General features: G+C 39.5%; 1 protein-coding gene across 2 annotated transcripts in view; it reads left to right on the forward strand.

Moving 5' to 3' along the window:
• Positions 1–20,330, forward strand: part of Psd3 (pleckstrin and Sec7 domain containing 3) — a 358,240-nt gene that overhangs the window by 98,907 nt on the left and 239,003 nt on the right. For both annotated transcript variants that reach the window (XM_051181930.1, XM_051181929.1), the window contains one exon: positions 1,975–2,370. In XM_051181930.1, coding sequence (XP_051037887.1) covers positions 1,975–2,370 — 396 coding nt within the window. The remainder of the gene's footprint in view (positions 1–1,974; positions 2,371–20,330) is intronic.

Here is a 20,330-nt window from a genome sequence, read left to right on the forward strand (position 1 = left end):
ATAAAACAGTTGGTAAAGTACCTGAGATCCCTGGCCTATGAACTTTAGTGCTAAATATACACATTGGCCACACAAACACTAACTATGTCCTGTGAAGAAAAGAACAGAGATCTACTGGGAAGATAAACTTGAATGGAAAGAAAGAGGCTAATTCAGGTGGCAGTATGGATAAAATCTTTCTGTAAACAAGTTAATTAAATGAGACCTGAAATGGAGGCAGTTGGCCAGATAGAAAATGGGGAGTGAGTTCTGTACAGGATCTTTGCTTTCATTTACGACCAATGAAAAAGCTGTAAGAGGTGTCAGCCCAGAAAATTCTTTGGTACCCAATGAAATGACAGTAAGTTAACACCAACAAGGACAGTCATAGCATTGTATGCAGATTTTGGTAATACATAGGGATCATTTAGGAGACATTTCATAGATACTTCTTATTTCTTTTTTATTCCCTTGTCATGGGAACCAGAGGTCAAGTAAAGTTTACCTAAAATTATATAGCAAGTAGGCAACACTGCGGTAAATCAGTTCCATGTTTCTTTTGACTTACTGCTCTGACCACTGACTTGCCTAAGTTGTCTGAATATTCACCTTACTATTTGAAGGCCTTGCTGGATATTAATTCTTAAGATCTCTACACCAACATTGATGCCCCACCCTTTCATAGTCATATCTAAGTTATATCTAGCTTTTTATGATTTTGCCATATTTGTCAGCTTTTTAAAAATTCCTTTTTAAACATGATTTTCCTCCTCTACCCTTTCCCCCTCTCCAAACTCTCCCATACACTTACTTCAGTGCTCTCTTTGAAATTCAGCCTGTTTTTTACATTAATTGTTACATGCATATATACATTATAGACATGTATGAAATCTACATACATATTCCTAAATACATAAATATAACCTGCTCAGTCTATATGTTACTTGCGTGTATATCTTCAAGGTTGACCATTTGGTGTTGGATAACTAACTCACTGGTAGGAACATCAAGCTACACACATAAAATCTCATGAACCTGACTGCAAACATGAGCTGCACAAGGGCAACAGTAGACATGTTAATGTGGACAGGAGCAGGGGTAGAAAAGCCCAGGAGACCTTCATTCTACCCAAAGGACTAAAGGCAGCTAAGGCATACTGAGCTCCAGAGAAATAGTCCTCTACAGGGAAGTGCACAGTTGTTGTTAGCCTTTCAGAAGTTTATTTAATGCTCTTGTGGCGAACCTGAAGTCTCTGCAGTTCTACTTTCTGTCAGCAGAGGGCAGCAGCTGGATTCTCACCAGAGAGCATCTGGTCTCACTTAAATCAGAATTATTTACAGCCAGTTAGAGTTCAGAGCATTTTTACTGATGGTTTAATGTATCAAGTTTACATGATATTTATGTGCTTCTCTTATGATTAATGATGATAATTGTATGATCTAGATATGGCTGGTTGAAAAGAGAAAATAATTTTTCTTTTCAAATATGCACTACTAAGAGATGTAGGAAACTAGTCTGAAACTTTGTTGACTTGATTACAGATTAGTGACATGTGTATTAAGAGTATTTTAAACTTGGGTTGGAGACTTAGCTTATTAGTTAAAAGCACTTGTTGTTCTTGCAGAGAACCTGGGTTCAATTCCCAGTGCTCCATAGGGGCTCACAACTCCAGGTTCAGGGGCTCTGATGCCTCCTCCTAACTTCCGTGACACACATAAGCATTCAGGCAACACACACACACACACACACACACACACACACACACACACACACACACACACACACACACACTAACCTAGAGAGAATATTTTTACCTAATTAGGCTTCATATTTTTGTTTCTAAATATGCTATTAAGCCATCAGTTTGGTGGATATAACAGTTGTATTTATACAGCACTACCGTTTTTTTTTTTAAATATGGTTGGTTGAAGACAGGAAATTGAAAAGAAAAAGCTAATTTGATGTTGAAAATGTTTCCCTTCACTTGTTTTCCAGGTTTCTTGAACAAGAGGAGCACCTTCGGGGAGGAGATGATGACATTCTTGGGCCGGGATACACGGAGGACTCCACAGATGTATACAGCAGCCAGTTTGAAACCATTTTGGACAACACCTCCCTATACTACAGTGCAGAGTCATTGGAGACTCTGTACTCAGAACCTGATAGCTACTTTAGTTTTGAGATGCCGCTGACTCCCATGATCCAGCAGCGCATCAGAGAAGGTGGTCAGTTCTTGGAGAGGACCTCTGTGGGAGGACATCAGGATGTCCTGAGCGTGTCAGCAGATGGTGGGATAGTGATGGGCTACTCTACCGGGATCACCAACGGACTGCACGATTCTGCCACCTCTATCTACACAAAAGACCCTCAAGAGATTGCCTTCTGGGGAAGGTAGCAGTGCTGACCTCATTACTTTCATGTTTCATTTGTTTTTGTTTTTGTTTTTTTGGAAGTAATCTCTTTTTGGGAAGTCTAAGAGGAGGGTATATTTTAAATGGATATGGCCAGTTTCAGTGGATGTAAGCAAGTGATGCGAGTAAATGGAAGTTTGTGATTCAAGAGAATGATAATTATACCCTAGTAGTTTGTCAAGTTGGCAAGCTGTGGGCCTTTCCTGGCTTACTATATGTGAATGGACACTGAGCCAGTAGTTGTAGTGAGGTGTTAGCTCTGATGCCACAGCCCTGTAGATGGTGGGTGGTACTCTAGAAACAGCCTTTGGTCTCACACTGGCAAGGCATTTAGTCTCTCTGTTTTAACATTGACGTTCATCTTGAGTTAAAATGATGACTTAGGGTACAGGTTCCGTATTTGTCATCTGTCATTATGAATCTACTTATGGATATCCATCATCTCACCTAGTTTTGCACATTTTCTTAGTTCCTCTGTCTGCCATTAAGCATCTCTGTCAGCAAGAAGGGAAAGCTAAACCTTGTAAGTTTTATGAATTTAGTTTTGGAATGTGTTTTCTATATTTGTATCTGGAGATGGTGGTGTAGGGAAGGTTAAATGAGGACAAGTATTTTAAAGGTACATGAAAAATATCAGTGCCTTTATCTTTAAGATTCTGTTCAGGTTTGTAGTACAGCTGTCTTCCCACAGTCTGCCTTGTGTTGAAAGCATGGTCTTATGGTCCTTTGGAGGGACAAACTCAGAGCTAGCACCTTTCAGTGCTGTCCTTGTGTTTCCCTGTGAAACTGAGTGATTGGGGTCAAAGTGAGGAAAGTACACAAGGTCTTAAGAGTATCAGGGTTTGGCCTGATATGTTTATTCATTCTGAAACCTGGTTTAATTTTGTTTTCAAAATAGGGATTATGATACCCAGCACACTGTATAGCTATGATTATTAAAGGGTTAATATAGCTAAAAGTACCTAGCTCAGGGTCCGGCTGCCAAGTTTAGATTTTCTGTATCATGAAGATGGGCACCCCTGAGAGAAGGATGTCTTCAGGGATGTGTCACTGAGAGGAGAGTGTCTCCAGTGATGTCATTGAAAGAAGAATGTCCCCAAAGAAAGGAGATTTTTTTGAGAGCAAGCCTTCCTGGAAGAGGGAGTGTGCCCACGGGTAGAATGTCCCTGAAGTGTCACTTGCCAGGCCGTTCTGGAGAAAAGTGTTTGTCTCTCAGTAGCATAAATTTTGATAAGATGCTGAAGAACATGTATATAAGAGAAATCACTCTATCTCCCACCCAACTTTCTGGGGCATTTAGAAGTTGTTTATATGGTAGACAAAATCAGGTCAAGAGCTGTGCTGTCTACCACAGAAGCCACAGAAAAGGTATCAACGAAGGTAAGAGATTACTATGTGAGGAAATCATTCCTGTTGATGTATTGACTTTTTTCTTATTTTGCATAAGTATTAATGATGAACTAGTAAAAAATACTCCAAGAGTATTGTAGCCAGTTTCTCGGCATGCTTTTATAGCACATACTTGATTCTCATAAAGTAGGAGAAGGAAAGGAGCTAATAATATCCTTTTCCAGACAAAGGAACTGAGGCACAGAGCTGGTAAGTAACTTGATCAAGATCACACAGGTGGCATGTGGCACACTGAACTCTGTCCAAGGTGATGGAGCTCGAGTTCATGTTTGCTAAGTTGTGCCAAACTGACCCCTTAAATCATGGGTACCTGTAATAAGGATTTCATGGTAGATTTTGGAATAGTATCAAGTATCTTGAACCAAACAAAAATGTATTTGTTTTTGTATTGCCTAGATATAATTTTAAATCCTCTCTGATTTCAACATGTGTCTTTGCTTTGTCATTAAAGCTCATTTCGGTGGCAATATTTGACAGTGGTTTGAACACAGTAAAACCTTTTGTTGCATCTCTAAAGTGTGTGTGTGTGTGTGTGTGTGTTAGGAGGATTGTTTGGGAGTGGTCACTGTAACAAAATTTCCAAACTTCCTTTCTTCTTCCGATTTTGGTAGACAGGAGGAGATGGCATTCCTTAGATCTCTCCTACTCCAGAATTTAGTTGGGAAGGTTCATTGTTTGAGACTTATCTTACTATATGTATTTTAAAATATTATATATAAATAAAGAAGTCTGCTGAGATCTTGGATCCAGTTAGAACAGGAATAGTTAAATTCATCCAGGATGCTCTGTCTGCTGGCTTGAGCTGCCTGTCAGCAGGAAATAGTGCACCTCACTGGCTACATAATGCAGTACTTTAATGAAGGGGAAAAGAATAACATCCCTTCTCTTAGTGGTCCAGCTGGGAGCCTCAAGCCCCCAGGGTTCAGCAGTGCTGTGTGAAGTCCAGTCACATGGCTCCAGAATTAGAAAGGATAATTAGAGACTTACAGTCACTCATGTCCCCATGGGTTCCTTTGTGTCTGGGTGTTTCTCTCTCACAGGCCTATCAGCCAATGACCACCACTCCAACCTGTAAGTTCTAGCTGACCTGAAGACCGCATGACACAAATGTTACTGTCACCAAGAGCCATGGTGGATAATGTCCTTTTCTGTTGAGCTCAGGTTTGGATAGAGGCAAAGAGAGATAGCAAATATAGGAATCTGTCAGCAACTTCTTTTCTGCTTCTCTCAATTATGAGCTAAGAAACTGCCTTTAAAATATGCTTTGCAGTGTGAAAATATGTTTTACATCTCAGCTTCTTAGATTTCCTCCCAGGATAGGAGTTCGGCAGAAGAGGTGAATGGTATCTGTGAGCAGCTGATATGCCTGAGGGAAGTACTTTACTGTTCAGTACCCTGAAGATATTTGTGGATTTGTGTGTGTGTGTGTGTGTGTGTGTGTGTGTGTGTGTTTCCCCTTCTTCGTGCCCTTCTTCCTCCTTCCTCTCAAATGGGGTGCTATACTAGTTCTCTGAAGCCTTTTTCTTTCCTTAGTGCCTTCCTGCTTGGGAAGATGTGACCTGAAATAGCAGTGATAAAGAAATTAGTTAAAATATAATTTAAAAAAGTGAGCAACCCAATTTAAAAGCAGAAAGGAGTCTTCATATGTATCATTATTAAAGAAATAATAAAATAATGTGGCGTGGTGTTACTTAGCTGGCCACAGAGTAAAATTCTAGTTTTACTAAGTGTCTCAAGTGGTTATGGATTTCTTGAGTTTGCATTTGTCATTAGGGGTAGGATACTCAGCTGCCTCCTGGTTTAGTGGTGGGTGGCTCCAGTAATCTCTTACAGATTTTTTATGTTGTAAAATTTTTGTTTGTTTGTTTGCAGAAAAAGATGGACTCATTTTTGTTTCTTCCTAATCTTCTCAGTGGTTGTAGTAGTAGTTATATGTTATTTTTCCACTTGAGGGTTCCTGTAGAGTTTATAGTCTGTCAAACCTAATTTTGAATCTTATTTAGTAGGGGTGTATGTATTGTTAGTGATTTAGTAGGTGTGACTATGTATTGTTTATAAAGTCCAGGAATCTCCCACAAGTGGAAGGTGAAATTAATAGTAACTATTGTAAAGGAGATGAAGCAAAAGAACACCAAGAAAGAACAATCGAGTGGCTTATAGTACCAGGTGCTTAGATCAGTGAGTGAAGTCACTGCTAGTAAGAGTCAACAAGCCACTCCTCAGTGTCCTCTAGCTGCCTTTAGCCTCATGGGGTCAGTACAGACTTCCCTGCCCTGAGCATTCAGAGGCTTCCTGTAAAGTCACTTTCTTACACGAAGCATTATCCACTAAGGTGGGTAGGGTGAGGAATGGGACATACATTCATGGGGATTATTGACTGTTTCATCTTGAGCAGCTCTTTTCATTTGTGGAAATTGTGGACATTGATTCCTTGTTAGTAAAGTAGAAACATCCCTACCAACCAATTTAGTTATGGTATATGAATTTGATGAGTGTAGTTTTTATCTCTTCATGGTTTATACAATGGTCTTAGTAATTAGCTGAAGATAGGAAAATAGAAAAGAAAAACCTAGGTAAAGGAAAAAAAAATACACAAAGATTGGGTCAGTATTTCAATATATGATAGATGGGTTGTGTTACAGTAACTTTAAATTTCAAGCCTGGGTAACTCAGGGAATGCAGAAACTTTTATACCCAGTTAAGGACAGAATCAGTATTTGTCTGAATCGTCTGGCAAGTTCACTTTAAACCTGTTGAATTTGAGAAGTGCAATGCTTAGCCTTTAATGAAGGTCTTGTGGAATGGAGGATTAAAGGTCCCTGGAGAGACACTGTAATCACCATTTGTGATTTACAGTTTTCAAAGGGAGAGGTATAAGCTAGGATGGTTACACATAGGAGAACCTGTGTATTCATTGTATATCCTTAATTCCAAATACTAAATGTAATGTACAAAAAGGCTTTGCAGAGTTTGGTGTGGGGTTGAGATGTCGGCTCCTTGGGTGTCTTTCATCAGAATACAACTTCTAATGATAAAGGTGTGGAGGTAGAACTTCTGACAGGAAGTCATGGATTTAAATGAAAAATCTGAATGCTTGACATTTCCCTTGGTTGAGATCCTATAACAATTCTTTATCTGCACCTCAGATGTTGTTGTGTTTTGGTGATGGAGAGCTTTACTTTCTAATCTAATAGACTTTACTAATCCAATCCAGAATTAATCATCTTCCCAAACAAAACACATAGAGCCAGGCCTGGTGGTATATGTCAGGATCCCAGCATGCAAAAGGATTAGGAATTTAAGACCAGCTTCAACTACACAGTGAGTTCAAGGCTCACCTATATAAGATACATCCTGAGAAAACCAAAAGCAATTTTTAAAATTGGAAAACTGAGAATGCAGTTGCATCTTTCTAAAATAAACATGAGCTTATGACTCTGCTTTGTACAGGTTCTATCAGGGATTCCTGAGTGAGTATGCTGGGCAAATTTAGAGAAAAGTACTTTGGTGTGGCTTTCTTCTTCAGCTTGAACCAGGCTCTTTATAATTGCCTCCAATTGATCTGCAAAAAGGAGTATATCTATCCACCGGTGCTGGCACAGAGGCACAGTGAACTAAGGAACAGTACCAACAGGTGGCTTAACAATCCTAAGCCTGTTCTCCCACACAGTAGCAATGGTAAAAGACTTTCACGTGATGCTTGATGGAGTCCATGACAGAGCAGATGCCTGCTCATGCTTCTAGCTAAAGGATAGCAAACACCAGCATAGTTGTGGGCTGTCACTTTAAAGACAGAAGAGGTCACTAATATTTTCCTTGGTTTAAAGATGGTTCCGAACACTCACAAGATCCTTATAGATTGATTAGCTTTGCCATCTCTGCATATGGTTTAAGTATATCTTCATACCAAAATAGGAACCTTCTGAGGCAGAGATGCTTAAAAGGGCAAAGTAGGACCTCTTCTCTTTCAGGAGAGAAAAAGACTTCAAAATTTCCAGTCTTTGGTGAGCAAAAGACAAAAGACTCTTTCTGTTTCCTCTTCCTCAGTGTTTCCTGAGCCCTGAGGGAAAGGATTTGCTGAAGACAGTCTGCTTAAGGCTGGTTATTCCAAAGTCTCTCATTCTGTCTGGCTGTGGATTTCTGTATTTGGTCCCATTCTCTGCAGGAGGTAGCTTCTCTGATGATAGCTGAGCAAGGAACTATCAGTGAAATGTTTGACTGTCAGAGGAAGTGATAAGATTCTGCAGCAGAGGCCCTTTAATGCCATATCAACTACACTAGATATTCTGCACTGCTGCTGCTTGGTTGTGGGATGGGAGAAGATATAGACTGTCTTTGAAGACATAGTTGTCTGGGGCCTGGTGAGCTGACTCAGTTGGTACAGGTGCAGTCTGGATTCAATCCCTGGAACCCATGGGAACTTGGAAGGAGAGAACCCACTCTAAAGAACTCTCCTGTGACCTACATACATGGGTCATCCCCTATGTGGCCTCATAGGTATTACATATAATGTGCACACACAATACAATAAAAAAAAATGAAATTACCTGAGAACATTTTGCTCAAGAGTAAACATGAACCTGATTTCAAATGGCATAATTAGAGTTTTACTTCTCCCACAATTTCCTTTCTTCCTTTGGATAGCATAAGTTCTTTGCAGACAAAGACTTGGCACTAAGTCTCAGCAGAGCCTTCATGTTCAGCACACGAGACTCTTTGTGGCCACTGGGTCCAAGGCATTTCTTTTTCATAGTGGTGGAAAGCTGACTAACATGCTTAATAGTGAAGTGTGTGGATTTTTAAGTTTACATTTCATTATTTTTTCTTACTTGAGATGACATCTTTTTATGGCATGACTTAACAATTCACTAAAATTTTGTGAGCCTTCAAAGTTTATATTGTCAGTAAGAATAACTTTTACAATGTTCTCAAAGTCATCCCGTATAGCAAAAATTCTCTTTGGTCTTAATAATAAACATCCGAGTCAGAGATTAGTGGGAGAAAGCTGAAAGATCAGAGAAGCAAAGCTGCCAGCCACTAGAGTTCTTACCTCTACCTCAGACCAAAGGGGTGATCCTGTCTCTACAAATTCTCAGACTGACTGGCTAGGTTACCTAACCTGCATGCATCTCTATGAATCCTCAGACTACTTCTCTCTCTTGTCTCCTCCTGCCTTATAATCCTCTCTCTGCCTAGTGATATCACTTCTGTCTCCACTTCAAACTGTTCTCAGCTGCTTCATAGATAACTCTAGTGCTGAACCTGGGGCTGAGAACCCTGGCCAGGGTGGGTGCATTGTGGTGTCACAGACATTCTCTTGGAAGTGTTGCTTTTTGAGGTAGGCTTTGAAGCAGGTGGCTGTGTGGAGCTGGTGGAGTATGAGACAGGGTGGGAAAGATAGAAAAGGGTAAGAGGAGACAGACAGACACAGACTTGGTGGAATCAGTAGCCATTGCTTAGATTTTGGCTTCTCCTCTTTGTTAATGTCCATCCTGAACAGCTGCTGGCTTCTCTTAAAAATGAATCCATCACACAGCTGTCCTCCTCCAAGTTAGGTAATATTATACACATGCCAAACTGCAGACAATAATAAGCCTGTGGTTTGGCCCTTCATTTGAGGAGAGAAAACATGAGAGCTGGAGCACAGGCTCAGGACTACCTCACCTCTTTTCCTCCTGAGCTCGGCAAACTGATGTGTTGATATTTATCCTTCCCATTGGACACGTGTCCATAAACACTAGGTGGTGTCTTTTCACAGGTGCTTAGACTATATATAGATGTCATCTATGTTTCTTGGGGTATCACTGTTTTTTTCCTCAACATTTGAAATGCATTTATTTATTTTAAAGTCCTAATATACATGACTGGTCATTATATGAATGCATTATATGAATGCACATTCAATGTGCACCTATTCTTATATAACAGACAGGTTCCTGTGTAAACATGGGAATGTTTCTCTAGGCCTTGGAGCATATTTAGAAATAATAATTATAGAAAGTATATATATATGTATATATACATATATATGTTTTTGGTGACTCTCTTGAAAGTGCATACTATATTTTCTCTGAGTGTATATAATTTTATTTATAAGGTAACTGTTAGTTCTTCCTCTTCTTCCTATTTCAACAAAATAGCCTAGGTGAAATGAAAAATAGGCAAAGAAAACATTGCACCCAGCCAAGTCCCCTTTCTTTCTAGGAGCTCTGGTAGAGACTCTGGTATCCATTAGTTGAGTCTGGAAGCTGTGTCTGGATCAGATTGCTCAATTATTCTTGTCCCTGTTCTCTCACAGATGCTTTTGTGGCAGTTGTTGCCCTTGTCTGACAGCTGTGAGTGTTACATGCCCAATTCTGACGGACTAAAGCAGAGTTTGAACAGAAGGGCAATAAATATTTTCACAGTATGATTGCGGAAACACAGAAACAAAGATAGAATGAAAATAGAAAAACACCAGCCTCTAAAGTAAATATCAAACATGGCTTAACTAGTTCTCAAATGAACTAAATCTGTGTTGTAGGCTAGTTCAGTCGGAATATGTAAGCTATTAGAAATTCTACCTTTTTAACACAGTACTTCTAAATTTTTTAAAAGACTGCACTCAAGTGACTTATTTTAGAAGTGTTGACTGGTCACCTTTTAGCCCCCATTAAACGGCAACTGCCCCAGTTATGCTAAAACATGTGCTACTTCCCCGTGTTACTAGCACTCTTCTGGCTTTTAAAGAGTTAAATGGGAGGTTTGTGAGGTCATGTGTGACCTCACTGGGTCTGGACTTTTGAAGCAGGTCTGTTGGTGGGAAGCTGCCTGTTTAGAAGGAAGGGCTGTTTAGAAGAGGGGGCAGGACTCCTTCCACTTCTTTTAAATTCTTATCCCACAGGCAGCCCCCAAGGGATCCAGTGGCTTTCTGGGAAAATGTCACAGTGGAGTCAGTGTGTAGCAGTGTGTACTCACACAGAAGCAGCTTCAGAAGTTCGTTAAAAGAGCCCTCATGGAAGATGAAAGTTTGCCGAGCAGATGGAACAGCCTTCTCTTCCTTTCTCTCCTCAAAGATTCATGGGGCAGACTGTTTGCTGACAGAGGTAACAGGAATTTGGGTTGATTATCTTTGTCTGGTCCCTGGTCGGAGATAGTTTGGGTTATGCACAAATGTTGTTATAGAAAGCACCTTGAAAATATTTAATTTAAAATATTTTAGGACGGGTCCAGCAAAATACTTAAAATGCCTTTTTCTTTTGGCAGTAAGGCTGACAGAAATGAGGCTGGTACTTTCTGCAGGGTAGTGGTTGGGCAGGGAAGAGTTTCCTTGGCAGAAGCCACATAGCTGCCTGAGGCTATTATCCATAGCTTAGTCCTCTTAGACAGTGGGAAACTTCTAGCAGGCAGAAGGCGCTCAGTTGGAGCTTGGTCATTTAGTGGTCCATTCTATTTCATAAGGCTGCCATTCTTATTTTATTGTGTCACTGCTCTGAAAAGAAAGTCAGCTTTGCAGTTCATAGGGAAAAACGATTGGCACTGGAATGCAGGGGTAAGTTTGCTACTTCAAAGGCTACCCAGTTATCTAAGAAAAAAGTATATCTCAGCTCTACAGTTTTATCTCTATAAAGGTCTTGTTCTGCTGTCATGTTTAGCAAACACAGACTGGCACATAGCTGAAGAATAGGGCATGAGGGGGTGCAAACCATTGACAATCCCACCTATCCTAAAGGTCTTGGACTAGAAGACTCATCCACAAAATGAGAGCCCTGGATTCTCAGGATAGTTAGCCGATTACATAACGGGCATGTTTGTGTGTATATGTTGGTCAAGTTGGCATTTCTTGATGTGATCACAGATTATTTTTGTTCCTATTTATAGTAATTTACAATACCATTTGTTTTATTGGCCAATCTGTATCAAGTTTTGACCTCCTGTTTCTGGATATTTTGTTTCACTTTCCTCATAATAAAGTAATAATAGAAAATACACTAAGCATGTTTGTAGGAGGCATAGTATATTGGTTAGCAGTCACAGGCCCATAGCTTTAACATTTCCCTCTTGTTCAATAGGGTTTGGTCTCTCATAAGTTAAGCACTCAGGAAACTCAGTTTCTCCATATTTTAAGTAAGGATGAAAAATGGAATTTATCCTAAGGGATGGTTATTGTAAAGACTAACTACAGTGCAATGTGTGAAAGCATTTGCCATAGTTTTGTCTGAGCTAGGAAAAGCTACATAAAGTTAACTTAGGCTACTATTACTAAGTTTCAGTTGTGTTTCCTTATGTTATGTACTCAAGAAGACTTTGTTAGGGAGCACTAGTGAAATGGAGAAGAGCTTACATTGTCAACATATGTGGAGCTCTGTGGTCAGGCTTCAGGTAGTACTTCTGAATCCTCCAGTCAGTCATTTCCCTGATGCAGTCTCACATGCAAGGTTATCAGAGAGAAGGTAGGTGAGGATAGCCAAGTGTAATTCATCAATACTTGTGGAAACTTCTGGCTCCTGGGCCCTGATGGCATGCCAGTTTTAGCATCTTCGAATGTGGGGAACAGAACTGTATGCTTAGATACCTCCGAGGTGGCATGTGATGCACACGAGGTGTTAGGTAAAAAGGGCTGCTGGAGTATGGGCACTGTTTCTGTGTGCTCTCCCTAGATGCAGTTCCTCTGCTGTGCAGTGGTCACTGTTTTTACAGGCTTATCTGTAGCTCCAGCTTTGCCCTTTGTCTCTCTTTACTCCAAGACCTGGCAGTTCCGCAGCAGTATGAACTAAGCATAGCTTCTTCTTTCCTGGTCTGTTGTTGTGGATAATATATTTTTCATTATTGAGACTAAACAAAATTTGTGGAAATGCCAACAGAGTAAGTACTAAATGGATTTTACTTCTCCCCAAATCATCCTATTTCTTGTTATAGTCTAGGGATTTTTAATTATAATTTTAAGTAAGTCTCTTTATCCTGTAGTGAGTTGTAAATGTCTCATGTCTAGACTGTGGTTCTAAAACTTTTGATTAAAATATTTTTCTTGAGCTGAGCATGCAATGTACACCTGTAATCTTAGACTTGGGAATTATAGGCAGGAGAATCAGAAATTCCAGGTCAGTCTTGGCTAGATAACAGTTTTGAAGTCAGCCTGGGATGCATGAGGCCCTATGTAGATAGTGGCAACAATTATAATCTTGTGCTACTAGTTTTTCTGTCATTGTGTCAGCCTTTCTGATAATAGTTCAGTGTAGGTTATGAACCTTAAAGCTATTAAATCCAACTTTACTTTTCAAAAACATTCTAAAAAATACAGTGCCAATGGTAAAAATCTTCTTTATCCATAGGAACTTTCATTGGAAGTTCCCAGTGTACCTTTAGAAGGCAGAACACTTAAAGGTTTGGGGGGATTTTATTTGAAACTATTTTCCTGGTATAAAAATACAAATGTGGTCTAGAAAGTTGTGTTCGGTTTGTCAGGTCTCTGTACAGTTAAGTCCCTCCTTCTAGTTCTACAGGGTTTGGAATGTTTGGGAGTGCCCTTGCAGGGAGCTGCCTGCACAGCTGGGTCATGTCACCCAGAGCCCAATGTACTTGACAGGTCCAGCTCGCTCATTCTGCTTTGGGTCATCTGACTAGTCCTGAGTTTTTGGAGGATAGTCAGGGGTTTTAAATGCCCTGCAAACCTCAACCTTGAAGCTCTGTGTTCCAGCAAAGATTTTAGTCATTGCTTAGCTGTTTTGAGGGTGGGGTTCAGTCAGTCCTTTGGTCGTCTGTTGTGTTTGGCTTAGAGTCATCAGTAACATTGGGTGGGGAGAATGTAGAAATTCTTAAACTGAACATGGAATTGCAGGACTATGTTCAACTTCCAGCCTTACTGTTTACCATCTGTGACCTTTGCCAAGATGACTCTGGCTCTCAGCTTCTCTACTTGAAGAATGGAACAATTGCAGAAGCAAATAATGCATATGAAAATGCTGGATAGTGCAGAGTGCTCTGTGGATTTGTTAGACTCAGTGGGTTGTTTTTAAGACTATGGCTAATTCTGATCTTTCTTAGATAGACTGATCATTTGTGACTTGGAGAAGGAGGGAGAAAGTTCAGTGTTACTATCTGATGTCCTTAGACTTAGTCTCATCTTGAAGAGGTTCCTCTCCTTATCTCTTTGTGAATACCAGTGGCATGCTTAGAAACTTGTATTCAAAAGGTAGGGAACAATGGAATAGTTTTATGCCTAGAGTGTTCAAATAAGCTATCTTTTTGCTGAGGTCATGTTTTAAGTAGGGTGAGCTCTGACTTATGGTGGCCCCATTTTGATTCTGATTGTCAAGACTGGAAGCCACTCTTTATTATCCAATCCCCCAGCTTCAAAAGCAGATCCTTTTCGTGGGGAGTGTCTGATGACTAGCTTCCCTGCTCTACATTTCTTCTGCCTTGCTATCATAATTTTAGAGGACAATATCCGATCCCCAGTAGCGTTTAGGAAAGCTACTAAATAAAAGATGCATTAATTGTTGTGGGAATCTTACATAATGTATTTGATCATATTCACTCCAGAGTCTTTCCCAAATTTCTTTCAAATCCATTCTTCCCTATTCCTGAGTTTCTTGTCCATTGTAGTATCCCATTTTTTGTAGCCCCACTTTGAGGTACCAGTCTGTAGTAACCTGTGTTCATGCCTGTTTATGCCTGAGAAGGGGAGTGTGTATTCAGAAATTGTAGGTAGAGATATTAAGGAGGACAGAAAGACACAGAACAGAGTCAGGAGGACAATTCAGTGAATACGGAATGCCCCAACTTTATTCTTCAACATTCTTAAATACCCCAACCAAAAAAGGGAACACGGCAAAAGACTTCATTATCAAGATACAAAGAAGAAACAGACCTTCTTCCTTCATTCTTCAAATATTTGGTAACCACACCTTAGACTAAATTTCTCTTTATCTGGCCTTGAGGGGCAAGAGTAACCACACCTCAGAGCAAGTCTCTTGTTATTTAGATAAGACATCCACAATGACCAAGACCAAATGTCCTATAGTAGCCATACCTTAGACCTTTATATCTTATGACTTTAACCATGGAAGAGTAAGGACAGTTTTGAACTCTCTGACCTTAAGCCAAGATGAAGCAAAGCCATTTTCATGGGCCCCAACAGCCATTTTAGTTTTTATTTTTTAGAAGCACCCACCAATGCCAGTTAATGTTATCAATATATCCTTAGGTGTAAGCCCATCCACTAGAGCATTGTGGATATACTAAGAGCCACACCCTTAAAGAAAATGGACTCTCCCTTCTCCCCTACTAGCTATCCATCATCTACAGCTGTGAGTCAAACTCAGGTCATCAGACTTTATCCTTTGAGCCATATCACAAATTCATGAGGAGAAGGGTTAAAAAGTAATGGATTAACTTAAGGAATGATGAAAGTATGATGCTGTTCTGCATTTTCTGACATTTTCACATTGGGAAGCTAGTGTTTTATGTCACAACTTTGTATTTGACCTTATCTGACCTTGCCATAGAGTTGCTAAAGCTGAGTATTTTCTAAAGCTTAAAAGTGATGGAACCACAAGGTATCTCTATAAAGCCCAGCCAAGGATTGTCAGTCAGTACAGAAGCAGTAAATTGCTTCTGTTTTAGTTGTCACTAAGGGTAAATTTGGTGGCTCTTCTTGACTCAGGTAGTAGCCTGAGTTTTACAATCTGATCTTACAAAAGTATCTTTTTTGGTAAAGAGGAAAACAAATTATAATAACCAGATGCTGAATTGGGAAATGTAAGTTGAATAAGCCATGATTATCTGTCATGAGAGGATGGGTTCAGTTATGCTTGATGCTTGCTCTCAGGAGTTGCAGGGATGAGACTACTGCGTGCTGTTTCTAGCTCCAGGCCTGGCTTGGCTGCCAAGTGGGAGTCAGCTGTGGGCTAAGTCAGCAGATTCTGCCTATGGCATACAGGCCTTCCTGGGGATGTCTCAGGACCTCATAACTCTGGGAAGATTCTAAAGTGATTCATCTGCAGAAGCTAGGTTGTAAACCAAGGGCGGGATTCTCAGGATGTGCTATCGGAATCCACCCATGGTTGGGTAGTGTACGAGTAATTTCTGTCTTATATTGAATTTGGCTTTATGAAAACATTTGAAGTGCAATGTAATTATATATCGACTTGCTTACAAATCAAATTGATATGCTAGTAGCATATTATATTTTGATCCTCTATGCCTTTTCCACCTCCAGAATTGTACTAGTCTGATTCATTATATATAGCTCTAGGAGTTTGAATGGCAGGTGTTCTGTACCCCGCTTTCCTGCCTCTGCCTTTCTTTGCTGTATTTAGAATTGTTCAGGTTGTCCTAGGTTCCCCTCCCTTAATGTTTACCCTTGATAAAACTTAGTAAGAACTGATGAAAAGGAACCGTGGGTCGCTCTGCTCTTGTGTCTTTGCCCACCTCAGACTGCTATGACTGTGAAGAAACTGCATTAGCTTTGTGTCTACCTTCCGGGAGATACACACGTTCATAGGAATATCCTTGTACTAGGTCTTGGGAAACTTGGTCCCTGCCTGTGTCAGTATTTCATTTTTTAACTTTTTAATCTCTCTATATAGCTTTGTGAAGCTTTCAGCTACTCATCTGGAATGATTAAATAATTCATAGTCTAGTCTAACTACAAAATTCTATTAGCTAACTCCATGAAATCATATCTGTCTCATTAACATTAACCCTTAACATTAATTTGTGACCAATTAGAGTCTAATCTATGGAGGAAATTCAGCAGTTGAGGAGGCCATGGACTTGGAGCAATGGACTATAACAAGAAGGTAGCAATAATGATCATAGATTATTGGGTCTTTAGAGTGGAGAATACATGAAAGAAGAAGTCTTTCCCTTTCCTTGGCTGTATTGTTTGGGGTTGATGTTTGTATTGTTCTTTCATGGAAGAAATATATAGTGGTTACCTTTCCTCAATTTGAGTTGACTGCCTTGACATACTCATTTCAAAGTCCTAATTGTATTTAGTCATATAAGGAAAGATACAATGGCCAAACGAGAGTATGTATCTCCCTCCCTTCTCCCCTCCCTTCCTCTCTCCTTTCCTCCCTCCCTTCTTAACTTTTTTTTTTTCTGAAGAGACTGCCCATTGACTTTGGCTTTTTTTTAGTCTTGTTCAGAGGGTCCTCGTTCTTACATGGAGGCAGATAGGAAACCATATAATGTACATGTTCTTTTACCTCTTTGTAATTCTCTCATGATTCTTGGCTATGCAGGGTACAGATAGTATAAATCCCACATTTAGGAAAAACATTTCTTTTTTTTTTTTTTATAATCAAAAGCACAGCATGGGGTTGGTACATTGGAGCAGGGATTTTCTTATATTTCATATTAACTCTAGGATTTAGGGCATATCACTCTTTCTCATTGAGATAGTGGAGCTTGACAGCAGCCAGTATTTTCAATAGCCAGTCATGAGCTTGTTACCTTCCTTCCTTAGAAATACCATCAGAGAGGAGAGGCAGTCAAGGAAAAGAAGTGAGGATGAGTTGGGTTTTGCTAATTTTTCCTGTGTAGCTTATAACCTATGTGAGGCAGAAGCTATCTTTTAGTTTTTGGACAGCCCTAAGTCCAGGCCACCATGAAATGTTTTAACATTGATTATTCCTTTTTTTTTAATCAATGCACTAATTTTGGCATTTATTTACCAAGATGTCTACAGTTTGTAGCTCTCTGCTTGGAATAGTGTCCCGCAAACATTTGTAGTTAACAGACCATCTTCCTGCCTGGGCAGTAGAACTTGTGAACTCCTTTTACCATTATAAGGAATGGGGTTCTTTCTTGGGAGACCCTTCCTCTTTTTGTGTGTTTCTTGTTCAGCAGAATCTTCAAGGACACTCACTGCTACCTGGCCTATATTGATATATCTGCAGGCCTGTTTGAACTTTGAGAGATAATCGACACTTCTCCAGGAAATTGTTTGCTTTTTGACTGTCAAAACACTTACATTGCTTATTGAGTGTATTTTCTGGATTTGAGGCAATTTGACCCCCCCAACAACTTCTTTTACTATTTTACAAGGAAATTTTGGAGTTGACTATTTGCCTTGTTTAAAAATAGATTTAGTTTCCATTGGAGGATGCCACTCTGTCCATCCCTGTCAGCACTTTCCTTTAAGCTCATGCCAGTGACATAGGTAAATGTGAGCAGCAGTAGTGAAGGTTATTAGAAGTGCACTTGGTTACTTTTATTAGTTATTAGAATTTGGTGTGGCTCTGGGATTGAACTCAGGAATTTACACGTGCTAGGAAAGTACTTTTACCATCCAGCCAAGTCTTTAGCAGGATTTAACTTACTTATGTTTATTCTCTTCAAAACAGCAGTTTCAGTATACTTTCCAGTCTGGTATTTATATCAGGTAGACAGTTAATTCATTTGAGTTTCTTAGTTCTGGTCATGGAACTCAGGAATGTCCACTTGTAGGCAACCCAGGGGAGAAGAAAGTCAAAGGCTTCCACCTGAATGAGTGGCACAGTCACAGGTTGTTGATAGAGTGTTTCCAGGGACCCCACAGTTTAGAAACCTTTTGCTGTACCCTTGGGTTTGGTGAGTGAAGGGAAGGCTACTGCCATGTCTATATCAATAAATCTGGAAAGACAAATATGACAGGTTAGTAGGGCCACACTACTGTAAGTTCTTAAGGGATACCTTCTTCTCAAGGCCAGTACAGGCCACCATTACTGATGCCTCTTTTCATTACTGATGTTACTAGCTCATTGCTGATATCACTAGTTCATAGCTGATGTTACTAGCTCATTGCTGATGTCAGTAGTTCATTGCTGATGTTACTAGTTTATTGCTGATATCACTAGTTCACTGCTGATATCACTAGTTCATTGATAATGTCACTAGTTCATGGCTGTTATCACTAGTTCATTGATAATGTCATTAGTTCATTGCTGATGTTCCTAATTCATTGCTGATGTTGCTAGTTCATTGTTAGTGTCACTGGTTCATTTCTGGCATTGTTGCTAGTTCATTGTGGATGTTCTTGTTCTAAGTTTAAGGGATAGTATCTCTGTACTCATTGCAGATGCTGCACTCTTCTAAGAGGAATACCCTCAGATCAGCATAGTACTAACTAAGCAGACTTTTGATACTTGAGTATCGCAGTGTACAGTGACCATATTCTTGGCTCATGATTGTTCCCTTTAGAATATAATTATTTAAATAATATTCTAGAAAATGTGGGCCAGATTTGAGCATAAAGCCTTTCCCTACATTATTGAATGAACTGCTTATTGTAACCAGCTTTGTTTGGAAGTTGTCCCAGATCCCAAACCTGTAGTCACATTATTTTCTTTATACCCAAAATAAATACTCTGCTTGACTACATATTTTTCTCCTCTATAGAAAGATCCTGATGTTTATGTGATTAGTTAGCCAATTAAGTTATTGCTTATGTACTTCAAACTTTCCTCATAATCTTATTTTTCTCAGTGAAAGTAGTCCATCCTATTTAAGGTTAGGGTAGGGGTGTGGTTAAATAGCAACAAATTCAGTATTTTCATTTTCTGCTTCATGTTTTCAGTGGAAGTGATTCAAACTCAGTGTGGGTTGAGTCCAAGGGTACAGAAAAATAAGACAAATATGTCAGATAGGAGAAGGATAAGTAACCAAGATAAATGTATTGAAAGGTCCCCAGTATTATAGATGTTTGCATGTAAATAGAAGATATGTGTGCACTTCAAATCATTAGTTACTATTGCAGGAGTGAGAAAAGTGAGGAGATGAGTCTATGAAAAGTTTTACTTTCTTTAGAATTGTCTGGGGACCTGCAGGAGGAGGGAAACTTCATCTTTCCTTCCTTTCTCTGGCATTGTCAGATATGAAGGAGACATTGTCAGATAAGAATTAAGAGAACTCTTATGTTTTTTTCCTGTGGGAAAATAAGGCATTTAGATAATTACAGATAATTTTATATGAGTTAAAGGGTATTAGTTGAACTTTTACTGCTGTTAGAATCTTATAGGACCAAACTCTATGCAAGAAGCAGAATCTTTTTTTTTTTTTTTAGGAAATATTCCAATGGTTACATCCTTTATTACTTTTTATTTTTTTAAAATTTTTTTTATTTATTTAATTTTATATAACATAGTCCAATTAAATGAAAACAAATATTTATACAAAATATTTGGGAATTTGGGCGTCGTTCTTTCCAAACTACTTCCTGCTGGTAAGGGGCGCTGTCTTGGGGGATTCGAAGATTCAGATATCCTGGCTGTAGTTTGTAGGAAGAAGCAGAATCTTGTGTAGGGTTTAAGTCTTGAATTTTTGTTTTGTTTTGTTTTTCAAGACAGTGTTTCTCTGTGTAGCCCTGCTGTCCTTCAACTATCTCTATAGAAGAGGCTGGCCTCGAACTCACAGAGATCTGCCTGCCTCTGCTTCCCATGTGCTGATATTAAAGGTGTGCACCACCACTACCAGGCAACTCTTGAATTTTTTTAAAAAGTTGTTTTCCATCATAGCCCAATGTGGCTATTTCCTCAAAATATTGCCTTGGATAAAAATCCATCA

This window comes from Phodopus roborovskii, unplaced genomic scaffold (genome assembly GCF_943737965.1).
Source record: "Phodopus roborovskii unplaced genomic scaffold, PHOROB, whole genome shotgun sequence".
Classification (NCBI taxonomy): domain Eukaryota; kingdom Metazoa; phylum Chordata; class Mammalia; order Rodentia; family Cricetidae; genus Phodopus; species Phodopus roborovskii.